The sequence below is a fragment of the Melanostigma gelatinosum genome, assembly GCF_949748355.1.
Source record: "Melanostigma gelatinosum genome assembly, chromosome: 23".
NCBI lineage: Eukaryota > Metazoa > Chordata > Actinopteri > Perciformes > Zoarcidae > Melanostigma > Melanostigma gelatinosum.
The window spans coordinates 4,892,017-4,911,497 of NC_136656.1; the positions used below are offsets into that span (position 1 = coordinate 4,892,017).

General features: G+C 42.4%; 1 protein-coding gene across 1 annotated transcript; it reads right to left on the reverse strand.

Moving 5' to 3' along the window:
- Nucleotides 1–1,255: 1,255 nt before the first annotated feature.
- vax2 (ventral anterior homeobox 2) lies at nucleotides 1,256–13,310 on the reverse strand (the record flags this gene model as incomplete). Its single annotated transcript, XM_079295223.1, has 3 exons — nucleotides 1,256–1,744; nucleotides 9,135–9,322; nucleotides 13,076–13,310. 3 exons carry the CDS (start codon nucleotides 13,308–13,310, stop codon nucleotides 1,256–1,258), a joined length of 912 nt encoding a protein of 303 aa, XP_079151349.1.
- Nucleotides 13,311–19,481: the final 6,171 nt, after the last annotated feature.

Below are 19,481 nucleotides of genomic sequence, written 5' to 3' on the forward strand. Positions count from 1 at the left end.
AGCAGCAAATCCTACAAAGTGTCACGGCTCATTGCCAACTAGGGCTGCAACCAACGATCGTTTCCATTGTCGATGAATCGTTTAGTCTGTCAAATGTTAAAAAATACAAAAAGTTAAAATCACAATTTGTCAGATGCTGTGGCGAGTTACTGCCATGTATGACAAAGAAAAACAGAAAATTGTCCGTTTTTTTAAAGCTGGAACTGGAATGTTTGGTAGTTTATGAAAATAGTCAAATTTTCCTTCAATGGACGAATCGATGAATCGACAAACCGTTGCAGCTCTAGACTCAACGTTGGGTTCTGGAATTAAGAAATAAATCTCCAAAAACCTGGCCAGATGTTTCAAAACTCTTCACATCGAGTCTTTTTTAACAGGAAAGTCTCTGAAAGACATTTCAGTGAATCAAAGATTGAAAAGCGAATCTGGGTTCAAAGGTCATGTCTCCGTGTGGAGGACACACGGGTGGCACCGCCAAAGCTTCATCCACAAAGGCTTTGGCAGAGTCTCACCGGCATTCTTCTCTTCTTCTGTTATGTTATGTGATGTTTGCACCATTTGTCCAGATTCTACCACAGATTATTTCATACACAAACAACCAAATAAAGAATTTACAGAAGCTACTGCTGGACACCAAACAGACTGATATTAAATGCCACGATTCTTTTTTTTTTTTTTTCCCCAGTGTTGTGATAGCACATTAACTAAAAATCAAACATGGCCACTTGTACTGAAATGTGTACAAACTGCTGTCTTTGAAACGCCTCTCTCCTCATTCAGACTCTGATTCAATCTGAACTGTATATGTCAAGTATTTTTTTGTTTCCTGAACAGTAAATGAAGGCCTGTATAGAGAGAAAACCACACACACACACACACACACACACAGGACAAAAAGTGAAGAGTCACTTGAAACCACTGCGAAGAGAGTGGTGATAAAAACAACCGTTTGTCAGGTTTCGCGCAAAACAAACACACACACACACACACAGCATCTTTGCAAAAAATCACAAGTTTTTTTCTTTTTTTTGATGTGGGAGAGTCTCTTTTTCACCATTTTGTGTTCCCAACTGTGGCACAAAATGGTGCCACACGGAACCTGGACTCTTCCTTTTTCCACATTTCTCATGATCCAGGTTCCCCCCCCCCCCCCCCCACTGCTCAAATGTCAAACAGGCTGCAGAGCGAAGATCTGAGGAGAAACGCTCCATCAAAGTCCCAGCCCCCCTGGTGTCCTAAAAGAGGGACACGTTACTTAAGAAACCGTCTTCTTCCCTCCCAGATCTGCCTCCTTCCTGTCCAGCCGCATGTACGGCTCGAAAGCGGAAGAGCCGCAGCCGTAGACGGACGTCAGTTCATGATGGGCGCCCCCCAGCAGCGGCATGGAGAAGCAGAGGGAGTGCGGGAGGCCCAGCCGCGGTGAGGGCGGGGTGCCGCCCAGCGAGGGCAGCGACAGCCCGAAAGTCCCCCCTACTAGGGAGTTGGGAGGAGTGCTGCTGCTGATCCCCGGAGAGGTGGAGGAGCATCCGCCCGGGCTGCTCAGCAGGGAGCCGTTTGCCAGATGCGGGGGCCCCAGGAGGGAGTTCGGCGGCGGGACGGGGCCCGAGAGGAGGCGGCCCTGCTCCAGGAGGCGCAGGATGTTGCAGGTGGCCAACGACTCGTTTGAGGAGGACGAGCATTTGTCGGAATCCTTGGTGGTGTCCTTCTTCTGCTTGGTCCGCCGGTTTTGGAACCAAACCTTGACCTGAAACAACCAGGAGGAAAGAGTCACTCAGTTGTGTCCCAATCAAACACTTCGTCGGCGGCAGAATCGGTGAAATCAGAAGCAAAACTTTACAAAGGCGTGTCATCACGGAACACAGAAGTTCTTTATGTTTTATGTTCTTGTGAAGTTATTTAAATCATATACCACAAGGCTTCCACTGCTCAAAGTGACACATAACTCATGAACTAGTCACATCGTCTTCTTCTATTTGACATTATAACGTGTGCAGATCACCGATGTTTCACTCACGCGAACACTAACCCGTCCCGACATCATCCTCTTTACGTGCCCAAAAGTTAATAGTTTGCACAGGCTGCACACACACACACACACGTGCCGATGACATCTTTGTGACCTCTTGCTTTGATGCATATCTCTGCTGCAGCGTGCTCCGAGCACGTCATCAAATAGTGAAATAATGCCCGTCCTGATTTCCTGAAGCTCAAGTATAACGTCTCCAAATGTCTTGATTTGTTCCACATTTGTTCAAAAAAGTTATTAGAGCATTCATAAAGCCTTCCTTCTCCTGCTGTAATGTTAGAGATGTGCTGCACTCGTTCACAGACGGAATCAGCAGGGGTTTGAATCTGGTCCATGACTTTTCTTGGATGTCACCCCGCAGTCACTCGAATCGCATTCGGCCGGGAAAATAACAAAGCGTCTGGCGTTTGCTTTTTGTTCTTTTAGGAATCAGATTTGATTTTGTCACAGCTGGCAAAAGCAAGTTGGCTGCATAGTGCGAGGACAGAAGAGTCACATCACTTTGTTCGGTCTTGGGAGTGTGTGTTTTCACGTCAGTTGAAGGATTACACGGTCCTCCGTATGTTTGGAAAATCACACCATCCATGGCCTCGCACACTCACACACACTTCACTCTGCCAGAAGCTGATGAAACAAGTCAATTCAGATCGAGAGAGTGATTAAGGACAAAGGCAAATACGAGATAATTGCTAATATGTCTTACTGATTTATCTAATCAACTGATTAGATAAATCAGAGCCTCGCAGGTTTTCTTCCCGGCCATCAGCCAATCGGACTAAAGCTCCCGTTCTGAGGATGATGCTCTCGCTTTAGGCCACCGCGGACTAAAGAGGAAAGAGTTTGTTTCTCTACGCAACCAAACATTTCAACTGAAAGCACAAAGCAGCAAGTGTCCGTCTGTCTGCGTCCCTTCCTATCTCTTTCTCTATTCCGAGTGTTTGGACAATCCCCGCACTGTGCTGCCTCCTCTCCGCTGCATCTGCACAGCTTTACGTCATCTACGCTCCAGACAAGTGGCCAGACAACGTCTGTCTGGGCCGTCAATACACAGCGGGGCCATTCACCGTACGCAGACACACAAACACAACTTGTCATGTGGAAAACACAGATTTCCTACAATACGTGGTACCAAACTCAGTCCCTTTTTGTGTGTTTCCTGTGTCCATTTACCACTACAATAATGCTTAATGCACAAAATTTCTTCTAGTTTCAATTTGAGACTAGTTGCACAAGCAGGTGTAACTTCTTAACGGGGAAGTTAGACTTACCAGGTTTCCTCAGAGGTCGCAACACCTTTTCTTTTCTACCTCTAACCTCCCCTCTGAGTTATAGAAAACCAACGAGGCAACAACAATATGCAGAAGACCGCTACAAGAAGCATCTTTTAAAGGTTTTCACAGCCGTCACTGAACTGTGCTCCGGGCTGTTTGGTGTCAGAGAGAAACGACAGCAGACAGAACATGAGAGCAAGTGTGACGCTGATCTCGGATGACTTGAACACCTGTTATACAAGTACACTAACTAACAATGTGTTTCGGCAGGTAAATCAGTAAAGGTCGCTGCTGAAGTGGCTGTTCACTTTCTGACACAGTCTTTCATCTTTTCTTGTGTTGCTCCCTGCTGGCCTCCAGACTTCTCTTTCAGTGCGAGTCGATAGAATTACAGCCACACATCTAAACTTTAGCAAACTGGGATATATTCCTCTAAAATGTCTCTATTCTAAGATCAGCTGCATTGTTTTAGTTTAGTTCTTGAGCCAAAAAGTGGAAGTTTTAGACACTGAAATTAAACAGAGTTTATGTTGATTGTCAACTTCACAACCAAACTGGATTCCAGCTCAAGTTGCTTAACTCCCCCCCCCCCCCCCCCCCCCATCCTCCTGCAAACAGATCTACAATGACCCGAGTGAGGCAGGTGTTTTCTGGATGAAAAACTTTAAGAGCCTGCTCAACTCTATGTGAACTGCTCTGAGGGCGTTAACATGAAAGTGACTCACACAAAAACAGTCCAACATACACACACACATGTTCAAATCCAAACTCCGTTCATCTCTAACTCACCAGGGTCTGAGTGGTAAAGTGGTGGTCGTCCAAAAGGGGAATTTATATTAGAAACCACACCCCAATGTATTTAAGAATTCATATTTTTATATCTTGGATCATTTTAAATTTACAAAAATCTGACAAAATTGTAATTTCACAACAGACTTTAAAGCAGAACTACATCAAATCAAAATCCTCAAACAACTGTGACAAAAAAGGACAACAAATGCAAACATCTGCCCACATCTGGGCATCGTTCCCAAGCTTTGCATGAGAGATTAACCATGTTTCCATCACTGCGCTCTCTCCCATTCGCTGCAGGATTAAAACCAGTTTAACAAAGCCCGGACACCATTAAACCCGTAGCTTCTCCACGGAAGAATAGAGTACAATGGCAGCGTATACGTCAGCTGCACTCAACTCAGGGGGACCGTGGAAGAGCTTAAAGTGACCACACAGGAGGGTGTCCCAAAAGTCTCCTGAAGTCACACTGTCGAAGCAGGCAGGACATGTCCAGGAATGTGTGAAAGCTTTTGTCTTTTTTGTGCAACAAAAAAAAAGCAATAGGAAGTAGTTTGACACATTTTTAGATGGTGGAATTCTGCTAATTGTAAACAAAACAGGAGAAATAACCTCCAACATGTTCATTTAATTACCCAGAAGTACATCTTAAAGGAAGTTTACGATGAAAATGTGGATTACATGTTGTCCTCTTTACACAGAAAATACAGGAAACTAGCAGTAAAAGTTAGACTCGCGCATGATTCACAAATAATATGAATGACCCTTCTCCACATGCAGGAAACATACCTTCACAATAAGAGCATCCCTGAACATCCATCTGTGTGATCGGTGGCCATCCATGAGCAAACTAAAGATGAAGATGGCGAACTGAGGGGCTTTCGTGTTTCAGTTCAAGGTTTCAGTGCGTGTGTGTGCGCGCGCGCCCCCTTCCCTCCCGCAGCGTTTCCCTGTAGCGGGGAGCCACCTGCCGGGACGAAGGGAGAGCTCCGGGCCGGTAACGGGTCGCTCAGTAACGCGTTACCGCGGTAGGATTACTACTAAAGAGACAAAGATAAGCTTCTTCTGCACACGGCTGCACCTTAATACTCAAACATCAGAGAGGGTGAACTCATAGCCGCGTTCCTTCCTCTGCTTTCAGAGAGGTTTAAAGTGGATTTGAATGGAGGAAAGCGTCTGGTGTTCTTCTTCTGCAGGTGGAGCTACTTTGAAATATTTGCGTCTGATCGAGCAATGGTGTTGAATATGAACTCGGCGCAGTTTAAACGATGAGCAGTTGTTTGTTTTTTTCGCCAGATGATAAAACGACCGGGTTGTACACATTTGAATTGATTTGTTTTATTATATTCGCCCGTTCATTGAACGCTGGCCGAGCCTTTATCAAGAGAAAACGTTTTGGAGAAGAAATAGTGCGCAATGGTCAGTGTTTCATTGTACATAAATGTCCTCTCCAAGACAAAAGGAATACCATAAAAGTTTCGCCAAAATCGCATGAAATACTTTTGGAAAGGCAAAGTTTAAAAACATCCTTCAGGTTTTATGTTTGATCCAAGTTCTTCGTCTTGGCGAGACACTTTTGAAGACACATTAATCCAATTATTTCTAACAATCACAGAATAATCTAAACTTGTCTTTAAAATAATCCACTTTTGCTGTAATTCTGTTGAAGTCTGGATGATTTTGCGTGTGTGTTTCCAATGTCTGCTGCCTCATTGCGTGATCAGTTTGAATACCTGACCAAACTAATTGGAGTTACTCCATGGGTCAATGCCCAAATCCCCAAACATTGTTAAAAAACACTTAACGATCCAATCCCGCATATGACTGTAATTAGTATTTGTGTTTCAGTCACAGATAGAGAGGCCTGTCACGTTCAGGAAGGAGTTCATAAAAAAAGGTGTTTGCTTTAATCACGTTTTCGCTGCTATTGTTTCGGAAACCAAAGGAAAGTCCACTTGTTTGATTTGAATGGAAAACAAAGGGAAAACATTTCTGTTTCAGATTTCTTTGGGTTAGAATCTTACTTTAAGATTCCATGATTGGGTGCAAGAGTTGTAGTTTGGCACAATAATAAAACAATGAAATTGAAAGCTCATTATTATTTGCAGCTTATTTTGTGAATACAACGGGTTAATTAAAAAAGGTAACAAAACGAAACTGCTGATTATCGAAATAGCATCAGGTCAGCATACAAGTCAATGTTTCGATTGCAATTCCTGAATATAATCGGAATGAAGGTGACAACTTTTGAGAAAACACCAAAAACTCAACTTTGTATCTAAGCTCATTCAAGTTATTCCCGTTTCAAATTCCTTCTGTTGCATTGAAATCAGGCGCACCGCCCCTTTTGCAAACCCCAAAACACAACGAACTGGAAATACATGTACGGTTTTTCAACTCCCAAAAGAAACCACGTCGCATTAAAAACTTGGAAAACCTGTAGAACAGCAGCGAAGGGACAAGGAGCGTTATAGAAATATTACAATTAAATAGGCTGAGAGGACACTGAATGTCCCGTCTATAATGTACAATAGATATATAGACATATAGATAGATTCATAAACAAAGGAAAATATATGTTTTTAAAAGCCTAGAGAAGCTGTTTGCTAAAAGAGCTGCTTTAGTGGTCTATAAATTGAATGGAAATCAAATTACTTCATGACAAACCCGGGAAAACCTTGAGTAGCGAACTAAGAAGCACCAAACACTTTAAGTCACCGGAAAACAAGGAAACAACAACTCACTTTAAAAGGGACCTATTTAACTTTTGAGAGAGCTCAATCTTTCATTTTGTGATTTTTTGCGTGATTGGCCTTGAATGTTGCATTTGCTTAAATATGCAAACGCCACGAATAGGAAGAAGATAATAGGAAGAAAGAAGAGTAACGCAAACTAAAAGCATTTCGATCACGCGTAAAAGCCGTTTCAATAGCACATAGCATTAAGGAAACGCGATGGGTTCAGCGTTTCACGCCAGCATTGTGGACACTTTTATTATTTACATTTTGTTCTCACTTGAAGGTCAGGCAGTTTTCTTTCAGCCAATCCGCTGCGGCGCAGCGTCTCCTCGGCAGCAGCAGGAAGCTGAGGCCCTCCCATTAACACCCCTAGTGTCAGCACTAATGAGGGACACAGTGGCTGCTCTGTGCTCCCAAAAACCACACACACACACACGTACACACACGCGCACACAGACACACAACTATATGTTTGAGTTGGTATGAATGTTAGTGTACTCCATGCGTAAAGCTCCTGCAACAAGTGTTTTCTAAGAGGTGGTTAGTCTGCAGTGCACCAAAGGCCTCCTGGTTCACACATTGTTGACATCAAAACAAATGGGCTCAGTTTGACCTACTTTAAATTGAATTCTTGGTTTCACTTTTCGAGTTAAAAAAAAAATGTATTTATGAAAAGGGGCCATCTGCTGACGTTTTGGGTTATTTTACTTATGGACAGATGTAGGCGAGGCAGCGCGCACGCATCCAATGCGCGCACATTACTATACCTTCGATCTGTATTTGAAGTATAAGCGCAATGTTGCTGACAACGTATCGACAGCTTTTAGGGAAGAACAAAAAAAACACTCCAAGAGCAGCAGCTCGTCATTCTTGTGCCCAGACTGTGTACAATAATACACAGATCGTACGATGTATGTTTATCGCATGTTTCCTCTTAAAAATAATCGGACATTTCACCGCTTATTATTATTACTATTCTATAAATCTGCAGCGTGTTGATAAAGATACATCTCTATTGGTTATAGGTTGATCGTCAAGTTAAGATCCCATTTGTTGAAAACTACAACGTTTGCGCAGTAGCCTATAATAATATTTTCGATGTGTGCAAAAAAAAAAAAGGAATTAGATGCATAAACACCTGCTGTTCACTGAAATATCACTGAATAAGTCCAGCCTTATCAACGGGACAGGAAATGACTGTTAGTGTATTCAATAAGTGCAGCGTTGCAGTAATATAGGCTGTCGTCTGTGAATAAGTGTGTAACTGATGACACACATAATAAACACAGAGGGGTTGGGCTCGCGGCGCTGCAGGAAGGTTTGAATGAAGCGCGCGGGGATGATAGAATATCAGCAGTGTGTTTAGAGAGGAGCTCCGGATGCACCGAGGGCCCGATCTACCGGACAGCAACGCGTTTCCTTTAACGTTACACGAACACACGAAGCTGCACAAGGAAACACGTTACATTGTTTTTTGGGGTGCTGCGCTGGAAGCAAAGAGATTTTTTTTTTTTTTTTGTTCACTTCAGTAGCCTCGGAGTTAAATGAGTGTGCTTCTGGCTTTCGGCGTATATTTTGTCAAGATAGGAACGAAATGTGACCGTTACGCATGATGTCACACATGCAATATTGTACGCAGTTATTAATTAATAATCATTTTTAATGTAAATGTGGACACCATTTTTTTTTCTGAAAGCCGTAAAGGCCATTGCGGCTTCAACCCCATTTAAGACCCTTGGCGCGTGCCCAAACCCCTGTGGCGTATTTATGGGTGACTTTTCTGATCATCTTAAAATAATATAACGTAACGTAACATAAAAACACATGCATCATAAAAACATATATATTTGTATGATGGCTCTGTTCGATGTTATATTGTGCGCTGTCCTTTGTTGATGTTCTTTTAATATTTCTCCTTGTGTGAAGCAAATTCTCCCATCAGGGCTAAAGAGGTTTCATTCATTCAAAATCTTTGTTTTGGTTTGTAAACATCTTCAGCCTGGCTTCGCCCCGGATGTGACCGTTTCACAAGGCAGCTGAGCGGCGTTCTGGGCGGGGCCGCTCTACTCTTCAACTCTGATTGGCCGAGGAGCCAATTGAAGGCCCCAAACACCTGTCGCCCAATCAATAGGCAAGGCAAAACTAATTCGAAATGACCCATTGACCTGGGCCAAAGACTAACATATGCTACCAAAAACATCATACAGGTATTAACTAGCAGCTGGCGGCTAGGCTAGTTAGCTCAGTTGATGACACATTGTATCTAAAGTTTATTAAAGCATCATTATCATTTTCCTAGAGCCTTACCTGTGTCTCGGAGAGATTCAGCTGCCTCGCGAGCTCGGTGCGCTCGCGGCCCACGACATACTGGCACCTTTGGAACTCGAGCTCGAGCCGGTACAGCTGCTCGGCCGTGAAGGAGGTCCGCGTGCGCTTCGGCCGGTCCAGGTCGAGGCCCTTCGGCAGCACGATCTCGCGGATGGTGCCTTTGGCGTCTGTTCGGAATAAAACGGAAACCAAAACAAAAGTCTTTAGACAACATAAACCAAACAGCTGCTTAAATTCAACCGCAGTGAGTTCTCCACTGAGACTATTATTGTTCACTATGAAGAGAAAATGGATGTCTTTGCGATATACATCCTACTTGTGTGTGTGTGTGTGCTCTGTGGTCAAAGACCCTTTTGTCACGATGTAGCCTATACTCACAAATGTGGTGAAAATAACACTTTTCCGTCATTGCGCTTAAATCAATGGCTCATAATAAAGGCAAACTTGAACAGTTCGTCCACATCACGGTGTATAGGCCTACTCAAACTCTCATGTTAGCTGTTGAGATTTCCCCCCATGAAATAACCCCCCTCCAAACACACGCACACACACACACACACACACACACACGCACTGCCTGCGTAATTTCTACACGCGTAATGTTGGTCAGCACGTGGCTGCGTCAGTTACTACTCAACATGAAGCTATCTTGTGTTTTCATTGGGCCTAACTGGCGAATTCAAATCGTCGAAACAACGCCACTGCAGCTAGAACGCTTTCATGGAAATTGGAAATATGTTTAGAAATAGATGGGGATGAAAATAAAGGCTGCGTACACGGAGAATGCTGCTCAGTTTTGCCCCCATTTCTCTACATCGGAGCGACGATGAGCACCGAGTGCTGTTCCACGAAGGGTGGCATAGATTTATTTCTCTGCATGACAAATTATTTGGAGCCCATCAAAAGCTTCACTCTCAACTGCTTCCAAAGTTATAGCCTGTGCGTCAGTATAACCACAACAACAAGGTGCGTGTTGATTTTGGGCACAAACTATCATTAATCAGGGTACTTTATCTTAAAGAAGTTTCAGGCATATTGGTGCTAACGTGTTTTTTTATGTTTGTATTTTATTTTATAATAAATGGTTTGTTTGTTCGCATTTTTTTGGATATACTGTGGCCGGGAATATTTGTCCTTATTTATCACATTGAATGGAAGACAAGGCGTCCTCTTTGTCCAAGGTTTTGAGGTCATAAAATATGCAATTCAATAAAATATGAAGAGCCCTGAATTAAATATGAAACAAAACTGATTGAGCCGAACAGACATATTGTTTCTATAGGAAGGCTACCCTCTAGCAGAGTACAACTCTAATTTACATTTATTTGATTTATTTTTGCTATAAAAGGACATTTGGACTTGCTGCAAAGCTGCTTGCATTCATGTACTTTTAAAGAGTCGTAATATAGCGGTACATCGTATGTACATAATAGATCGGCCCAGCCAACAGCAGGCGTAGAGGTTCAACCTTTATTTTAACTCGGAAATACGTAAAAAGAAGAGAATCGGTGCGTAAAAGGAAAATGGTGGGCAGTCAGTGCTCCCTGATCTGTATTAGACTGTGATTTCAATCACACAGTTATGTTGCTCCCTCAGTGTTCAGTTAGTCTGCAGGCCCACATAACAACACAGGCCTCCAGCTTTACGCATGATGACTTTGCGTAACGTCTCACCAGAGAGGCAACAAACCCTCCTAATATTCAGATAGTACAATTTACAGCTTTTTCTTCACGAGCTCCAGGGCAAAAAAAACAAACACAAGAGCTCAAATGGAAACTTTGGCGAGCAGAGGAGGAAACCAGCGACTACGCAGACACGCTGACCTCTCGGTGACCTCTCGGTGACCTCTCGGTGACCCCCCCAACCTTTCTGCGGAAAATCCCCCAGACTCAGCTTCAAAAACAAATCTGCGGGCGTCGTTCGCTACAAGAACAAAAAGTTAAATATCTCCCCCCCCCCCAAAAAAAACCGGCCCACACCCCGGATCCTTACAGGCCACGTCCTCCTCTGATGGGACATTAACCAGCGACTGTATGAACACCTATAGATCTCATGTGACAAACACAAGGAAGTCATGTGATCAGCAGTTGGGGTTTATTATGAAGCGGCCTCACAGGTGACAGCAGCTGCCACAGAACAATAGTAAGCTGCTTGTGAATATGCCACAGGACACCGCACGGCTCAACGTTCGATACAAGATACAACTAACCAGAACATCCACACAGCGAGGACTGATAGCCCGATACGTGGATTATGGCCAACAGCAAACAATTACACTATGCTGCAAAAAAAGTTAAACAAATCTTGCACAAAAATACCAGTTGAAATTCATTTTTTTATTTTTTTATTTACGGAATTCTTAGTGGAAGAGAACCTGCTGAGTTTTTGTTCTTGGAAATCATACAAAACACCCGCTTCATGCAAACTGCACAGTGATTCAAAACATGCCTCACATAATAATATAGTTTGAATTCTGTTTTTCCTCCTCACGGAGTCTTTCTGTTTACGTGCTGAAATAATTATTACGAAGGTCCTTAATGTTAAATAACATGAATTAACCGACAGACAGTCAGATGTATACGTGTTCTCCGCGTGTCACTGGACCTTTAAGCTTCCCTGTAAGCAAATAACACATTTAATGTGCAGTTTATTTTTCCATAATTTAACGTGCAAACGTAAAATCAAATACAAATGTTTGAGGCTATTTAGACTTGAAAATATAACTCCAATATCAGCTATAATTATACAGTTTTTGTTTTTAAAATTCACGAAAAATAAATGGCAACATATGCATTTTAAAAGTGTATTCCGACTGCTGTGATTTTACTTCATTTTCAGAATTGTTTTAAACGGTCACATAGAGGCTACAGGCCTCCAGCAGGAGGGCGTGGACACTCACGATAAATTAAATATTATTCTGATGGTCATTGACATAACGTTGGCACACAAAGACGATCAGCTACTGACAAGTAGTCTAACACACACACACACACACACACACACACACACACACACACATCTCTTTATAGCGGTTATCGATGAAGAGCTGAATGATGTTTTTTCTTCTTTTCAGCTCCTTTGTTGATAAAACGAAAGTTACGAATGTAACTACGGTTCTATGAATCCTTACTGACCGCCAGAGGCAGTGTGAAGCACTGCCTCTGGCGGTCAGTAAGGATGAAATAGAACCCAAACAGTCTACAGGAGTAAATGTCTCCTTATTATCGTCAACCGTTTTCCTTTGTTGTATTTTCTGCTTTCAGCTCTTGTTAAATATAATCATCCACTATATGTTGGAGAAAAATATGACCAATATATGAATTCACTGTTCATTCATTCACACGATTAATCTCGCGAAACAATTATATATTTGTCCAAGTGAACAAAGGAGGAGTTCACAGCTGACAATATGTTTTAAGTGCTTTAATTCTAGATTAGAATTAGTTGTATTCGAAATGACTCTCTGCGGGTGTGGTGTGGTTTGGTGTTACAATCATTTATGTATCACGGAAGTGAGAGTAGCCTATTGTCACCACAGCAGGAGCCTTGTTTGTGTGGTCCACCCTGCACCAGAGGTGTTGTATTGTTTAACATCAGTCCAAGTGTGAGACACGTTCAAGTTTAAATGTGCCAATATCAGCTTCCTTCAGTTCATCATATTTTACAGCAGTGTTTTTAAATGGGAGATGCACCAAACAACTCTACTATCAAGTTCCCTGTTTAGAAGATGTTGTCCCACACGTGAGATATTTACATGTGTCTTTTATAATGTGTTAATCCGGGGTGAATGGCCAAATTGTGGAATGAACAGTGACGTTAAAATAGCCCCAGTTTCCTGGAAACTCCCACAGATTCCCAGTTTGAGAATTCGTTTTGGCGCACAGAATGAATCAGTGTTTGTTTGGCTTTCGTTCACTCACCTCTTACTAGTATCCTCCGGCAGTAGTCGGGGTCCACTCCCAAAAGTTTGTCGTGCCCATCTTCGCTGGAGGACGTCGGGGTGGACGCAGATGTCCCCGGGGTGTCAGTGGTGCTCTGAACCGGGGACCGGCTCCCTATCTCGGCGCGGCACTTGGTCTCCATCCGGTCCGGACACAGCGGGTTGGGTCCACATCGGTGGTTGCCATCGCCCATAGTCGTGGCCTGATCGAACATCTACAAGTAGCCGAAGTTGCACTCTCTAAGATGATCTCTCCCTCCTCCTGGTCGCTGCTGCTCACCCTCGCCTTTCTACTTTCTTCTCCTCTTTGCAAGTGTTCTCCAGAGACGAGGAGAGCATGCCCCTCTATCCCTCCAGAAGAAGAGAAAAAGTAGATCCAGTTACAAAGGAACCATACGGTCCTGCAACGGAACCGAGGTGCGCTTCAGGTGTCGCGGCATGACGCACCGCCCGGAGTCCAAACAGAGTTATAGAGGGGGGGGGGGGGGGGGAGTCAGCTAAAGGAAGGGGGTTGAAATCTCGGGATCCTGCTCTAACTATAGTAGCCAAGAGGCGCAGAAGAAGTGCATGGTGCTGCTTGTAAGGTACAAGAGGGCAACCAGATCTGTGGAGGAGGTGCCACAGATACGCGCACACACTGCTCGCCCACGTAGAAATAAAGTGAGAGGCAAGAAGAAGAAGAAAAAAAAATAGCAGCGGTCACAGTTCAGCGGGCACAAGTTCTCCGGTGTGTGTGCGGAGCAGCAGCAGCCTGTTACTTCACCCCCCGGTCACATCGACTGCGGATCCGCGATTGCGTGTTGTTGGCGGTGACGTGGCCACGTAAAGGGGGTCGGTGGTCTTCTGCTTTTGGAGAGCCCACAGGACAAGATGTCTGTGTTGGAAACCCTTCAGGAGGGCGACTGTCGGGCGAGTGGGAAATGGTCACAAATATAGTCTGGAGCGCTCGTGTCTGTTGTTTTTCTTTTCTTTTTTATAATTTGCTTTGCAGCTGAAACATCACGTCTGCGCGGGGCGTCCTGAAACACCCTGCCCACACGAACCGGATCGGAGACGACGGTGTGAGGAGAGTATTTGTGGTGACACGGTGCACTTTACAGAGGCAGAAACCCCGTACGTCATTTCCTGCCCACGCAGGCTCGTCGCTGATTGGTCCGCCCGACAGGGCACGTTTTGACAAGAGGGCGAGCGGCTCTGCAAACCTGGATCGGGCACGGAGACATGAGACGATGTCTGTGTGCGCTTTGCGCTCTGCAGCGCTGCCCGGGCTTCCCCGCGGACTCTGTCTGACTCTGACGGCTTTTTTTTGCGGCTGAACTTCATAGCGCCGAAAACAGTGCGAGTGCAAAGAGAAACAGTAGTTTAACAACAGACTGAATCCCTTCTGACCCAGTGAGGCACAGCTTTTAATTACATTTACAGTTTATTCCCTTTAGCTTGCTCTCATTCACGGGCCTCAAATTCACAATATTAAAATAAATATCATCTTAAAAACAGAATTCAAGCAACTTAGGCTAAATGAATGCATAGTCCACAGGTCAGATATATATAGACACAGTTAGTGACTTGTTCTGTAATGCGGGGCGTTGCCACAAAGAGCAATGCAACCTAAATCTCCGGGTTTGGATGTCTGTTGTTGTTTTTGTCCCAATACGTGCTGTTTCAAAAGATGTGAACACAATCCTGGAGACAATTCAAGATCTGTAATATCAGCACACACTGTCACTTACTCGTACAAACAAGATGTGGGCCCTCAACAACTCAAACTGGTCACATGCTGATATCTATTTTGCGGGATGGACACAACACCAGTAACACATGCACATTATAATATCGTCCGAATAACTCACAACCTAAACATAACTCACAAACTAAAGCCTGGGGGAAAAAAAGCAGTCTGAACAAAAGTTAAACATTCAACAGGTGTCTTTGTTATTTTGTCCACCCCTTCTTCGCACACAGTTGCCTTCGAGTCTTGTTATTATGTCGATGGCACCCTGCACTAAGCTGTTCGAAGCACCGAATGATAAAGTAAAAAAATAAAAAGAGCATGAAGTCAGGTTTCGATCTGCTTTCCATTGCAGATAAAAAAAACATCTCATTTACTGTATATATGCTTCTTCCTCATACACCAGCCCATGTTCTGGTGTTGATGGTTCAGCCTGGTTTGTTGTGATTGTAAAATGATGGAAATAAATGAATAAAACAGAGCTGCAAGCATGACTGATGAACTGGGTGGAGTTTCCTCTTTACAGGTGAAACATCTCTGAAAAAACGCTGCGGAGAAGACGAAGCGGGAAAAAGGTTTTTTTTTGAGCGGGATTATATAATTATAGTTTTACCGTGTGTGTTTTTTCCTTATTTTTCTTATCCGAGGCCGTAATTACTGCACACAGCCATGGGTCGTTACTCCTTTCAGCTGGCCTAATCTCACAGAGGATGAATAGAAACTGTCAATCAGACGCTGCACTCAGCAGCGAGACAAGAGGGGACTGATTGCTGCTGCTGTGCTGCGACACACACACGCACACACACACACACACACACACACACACACACACACACACACACACACACACGCACACACAGGTTTTCTTCCTTCTTCTCTCCAGTGTCTTCATCCGCTCTGCCTTCACTGATGCGCGACTAAAACCCTAAAAAAAAAAGCAGATTTGTGCCACGTTTAACTTTTATGAAGACTGCTCATGTTTTGATTTCAGTCTTTCAGGCGAATTAGGACACATTTGTCGTGTCACTCTGAGATTATCGTATTTTAGGAATAACATGTGCTTTTGCTGCAAAATATGCCATACAGGATGTATGCTGCATATAGATCGTTTAAAACAGGAAGTTAGAGGTATGAACATATGTTTACATGTTAACCAACATTCTGTATTTCAGTTGCATAAAAATGATCGATTACCCGGTTGAGTTAAAATGAGCTTCATCTCGACCGGCTGCAACAATCAAATGATTTTTTCCTTGTTACTGTATCAATGATCCTGTGTCTGACTTTACACTTTATTGAGTTGAAAGCCGGACCTTCAGATGATCTTAATAGCATGTTGTTACTACTTTTACTTGATTGAATGAATTAAAGTCGAACGGTCAGTGTCCTCTTTGACCACTTCTTTATCTCTTTTAATTCCCATGCCATGACTTTTTTATTCCCCGTGTGCGGCTGGATTGCGGCCTTGTGGAGATGAATCTGATCAATCAGATCAATCAACAGAGATTACTGTAATCCCACAGGTCAGAGGGAGGACATGAGCCACTGAGAGTTCACACATCACACACAAGCTCCAGACAAATCTGTGCAGGAATGGCAATCATTTGGCCGCATATAGGAGTCCGTGGAAGTGTGAATTTGTAAAGATTCATTTCAGATGATTCGTTCAATGCAGCCAGCAGGAAAAGCAAAGTCTTTGGAAATGCTGCTGTAGCCTATGTGTCTATTTTTAATTGTTATTATTATGGCGCACACATGTGTTATTATTGAAATACATTAGTGGAAATGCGTTGGATTCGGTATAAAAGCTCTATAACAGCTGCTTAAAGTGGAGGCAGGCACGTGAGGGGTTTTTGTTGGTGGACCTGGAGAGAAAAATAAATCAAGATTCAGCTGCGTTTATGGAGCTTTGTTGAAATAAAACCTAAGAGGAGGGAATGTGAAATACGCATGAGCGTTGATGGACACGCAGCTTTACGCACCATGTATTGGAGTTTGTCATCCACATTAACAGACACACTGGCCTCGTCTTCATGATGATATCTCAGCGACTGAAGCCAAGTTAGAGTTCCGCCTCTTTCAGAGTCATACATATTTAAAGATAACATATCTTTATGTTTGTTCCCGTCATTCTCAGAAGGTCATGAACTTTATACGACTTTTGTTTACAAGATGTCCCGATCTAGTGAACGCGTAGAGCTGGAATCATGCTGCACACAACAGGCGCAATGTATCTGCTTTATAAAGTAGATTACACAATACGAATAGTACAAAAAGTACAAATAATACAAATAAGGAAGCATTTACGAAAACAAGCTTCATTCCGTTTCACAGAATGGCTAAAAAAAACAGGACCATCGTGCAGATTTTAACGAAATTTAGGCCGTTTTATAAACATATGAATTGTTCTTCGTCTATTAGTTTGAATTTATACTCACCGACTGTCAGTGAAATCTCCCGCATACGAACTACGATGTCAATCAACAAAATTCTGATTAAAAAAAGAAGTTTATTTCACACTTTCAACATGAAAAAGCATAGATTAATTTAAAAACAAATAAAATAAAATAAAGTAATATCAAGATGTGTAATTAGGGCTCACACGTTCTGATATATAAGGCGATACACAACATATTTAGCTTGTTGTGTTGTGTTAAAGGGACACACTGTAGATGATTTTAAATAAAGGTTTAGGATGAATAATTGTAACAACAGAAATATTATTTGTCAGCCTGACAAATAATATTTCTCTCTTTTAAGCTGCAGGGCTCAGATTTGACCAACATTCATCACCAATACACACCAGCATGTGCATTGTTTAGACGCTGCAACGAGCTCATTAACGCATGTTTACATGGATGCTATGACGAACTAAACAGGTGTTTGTAGCCAAATGAATAACCTACAAAAAGCTGTCACATCAACATTTTTATATTTTAAAGCATTTTAATAAAGTACACAGACTTGTGTTTATAAAATAAATCACAAACAGAGAGAGAGAAAGAACGAAGACAAAATAAATTCTTACAAAACGGATCCCCCGCAGCAGCGCATCTTCACCAGACTCTTCTAAAAAAGAATACAAATAATACAAATGAAAACGTGGTTTCTGCGGATGTCTGTGGTGATGTTTAGCTGAGTTAGTGTCGAGCAGCAGCGGAGCTGCTTTGTCCGAGTTTAGCTCAGAACTCAAAGTGTCCCAGAGCATCGCTCTCTGCTGAACTCTTCAAACGTTTGTTCAGTTCCTGTGAACCCAAACACGTGCAGTTTTCTGTGTTCGTGTCTTTCCAAACATACTTCAAACAACCAATAATGCTTTCTTTATTTTTAAATGTCTAATGGACATTTAACGTTTTCAAACTTAAGAAGTTTAGTATACGATTCGTGTTCCTGGTGCATTTAGTGTTTAATGTGCATGTTCAAAGGTTAGTTAAGATTTTTATAACCCTCAAAGTCCTCACGTTATTTATGAAGTAATACTACAAAGAAAATCAAGTTTAACATTTAAATTTGAAGCAGTTTTTCAGCACAAACTCACTTGTCACTTTTGCACTTTTGCCCCTAAATATTCATAATAATCTTGATAATGTGAACTAAAAGAGCAGCAGGTCATGCAGCAGCTAAAACGAACCTTCACTTCTTCTTTCTTCTTTACATCTGCACACACAGACTGTCCTATTCAACTGTTTTATTATTTGTGTTGTTGCCTGCATGTGTTATTTACTGCATGAATTATTTAGAATTAGTTGCTGCCAGTTTAACCAAAAATCTCACTGATTAAAAAGTTGTTTCCGTGTCATCATGGAAACGTTGTGAATTCTAATAAAAAATGCATTTTGTAGCTGAAATGTTCTCAGCTCAAACAGTTCTATGAATGGAAATATTCTGACACACATCCCATCAACCTTTATTATCCGTAAAATATAAAATATGCAATACATCCATGTTTGAAGCAAATGTTTTTGGACTTAAAGGGTTAATCACTAAGAAAGTTTAAAAAATATAAAAACAACATTGATGTTTTCTATGCAAATCAGTCTCTACAAGTATAAAACAAAGGAATCCACACTGAGTGAGATCACCGGTAATTAATCTCGATATTAGAAGAAAACATTTACAGATAGATTTCAGTCTCTCATACTTTTGATGAGCTAACCAAATAATGTTAATGTGTGTGATTTTACATATCATTTTGAATGAAATATCTAACTAATAAATATGAAAAAAAGAAACACAAGTAAAAAGTTACACATTGTACCTTCAGTCCAGCAGTGACTGCAGTAAAATGGCAACACAAGAGTAGCAGAGTCCTAAAACTATGCTGGATGTCACAAACAGGTGTTTTCTCGCAGCTGTGGGACGGATTTGGGTCTCTTTTGAAAGTTGACAGTCACGGTGAGTTTCTGCTCTTTAAACAGAACTGACTTCCTGCTGTGTTCTGCTGCACGTAGACCAGTTCATCTTGAAATAAACCCAAATTCTAAGAAGACTTTCACATCAATCTGAAAATGATGTTTTGTTGTTATTTTAATCTCACATGGAAATATATTTAGTGTGGCGGCGTAGTCCGCCACCAAGTGTTCCTGCTGTGAACTGACAGAAGACGCGAGCGGTAACAAAACTCAAACACACACACAACTTTATTCATTTTGGACAT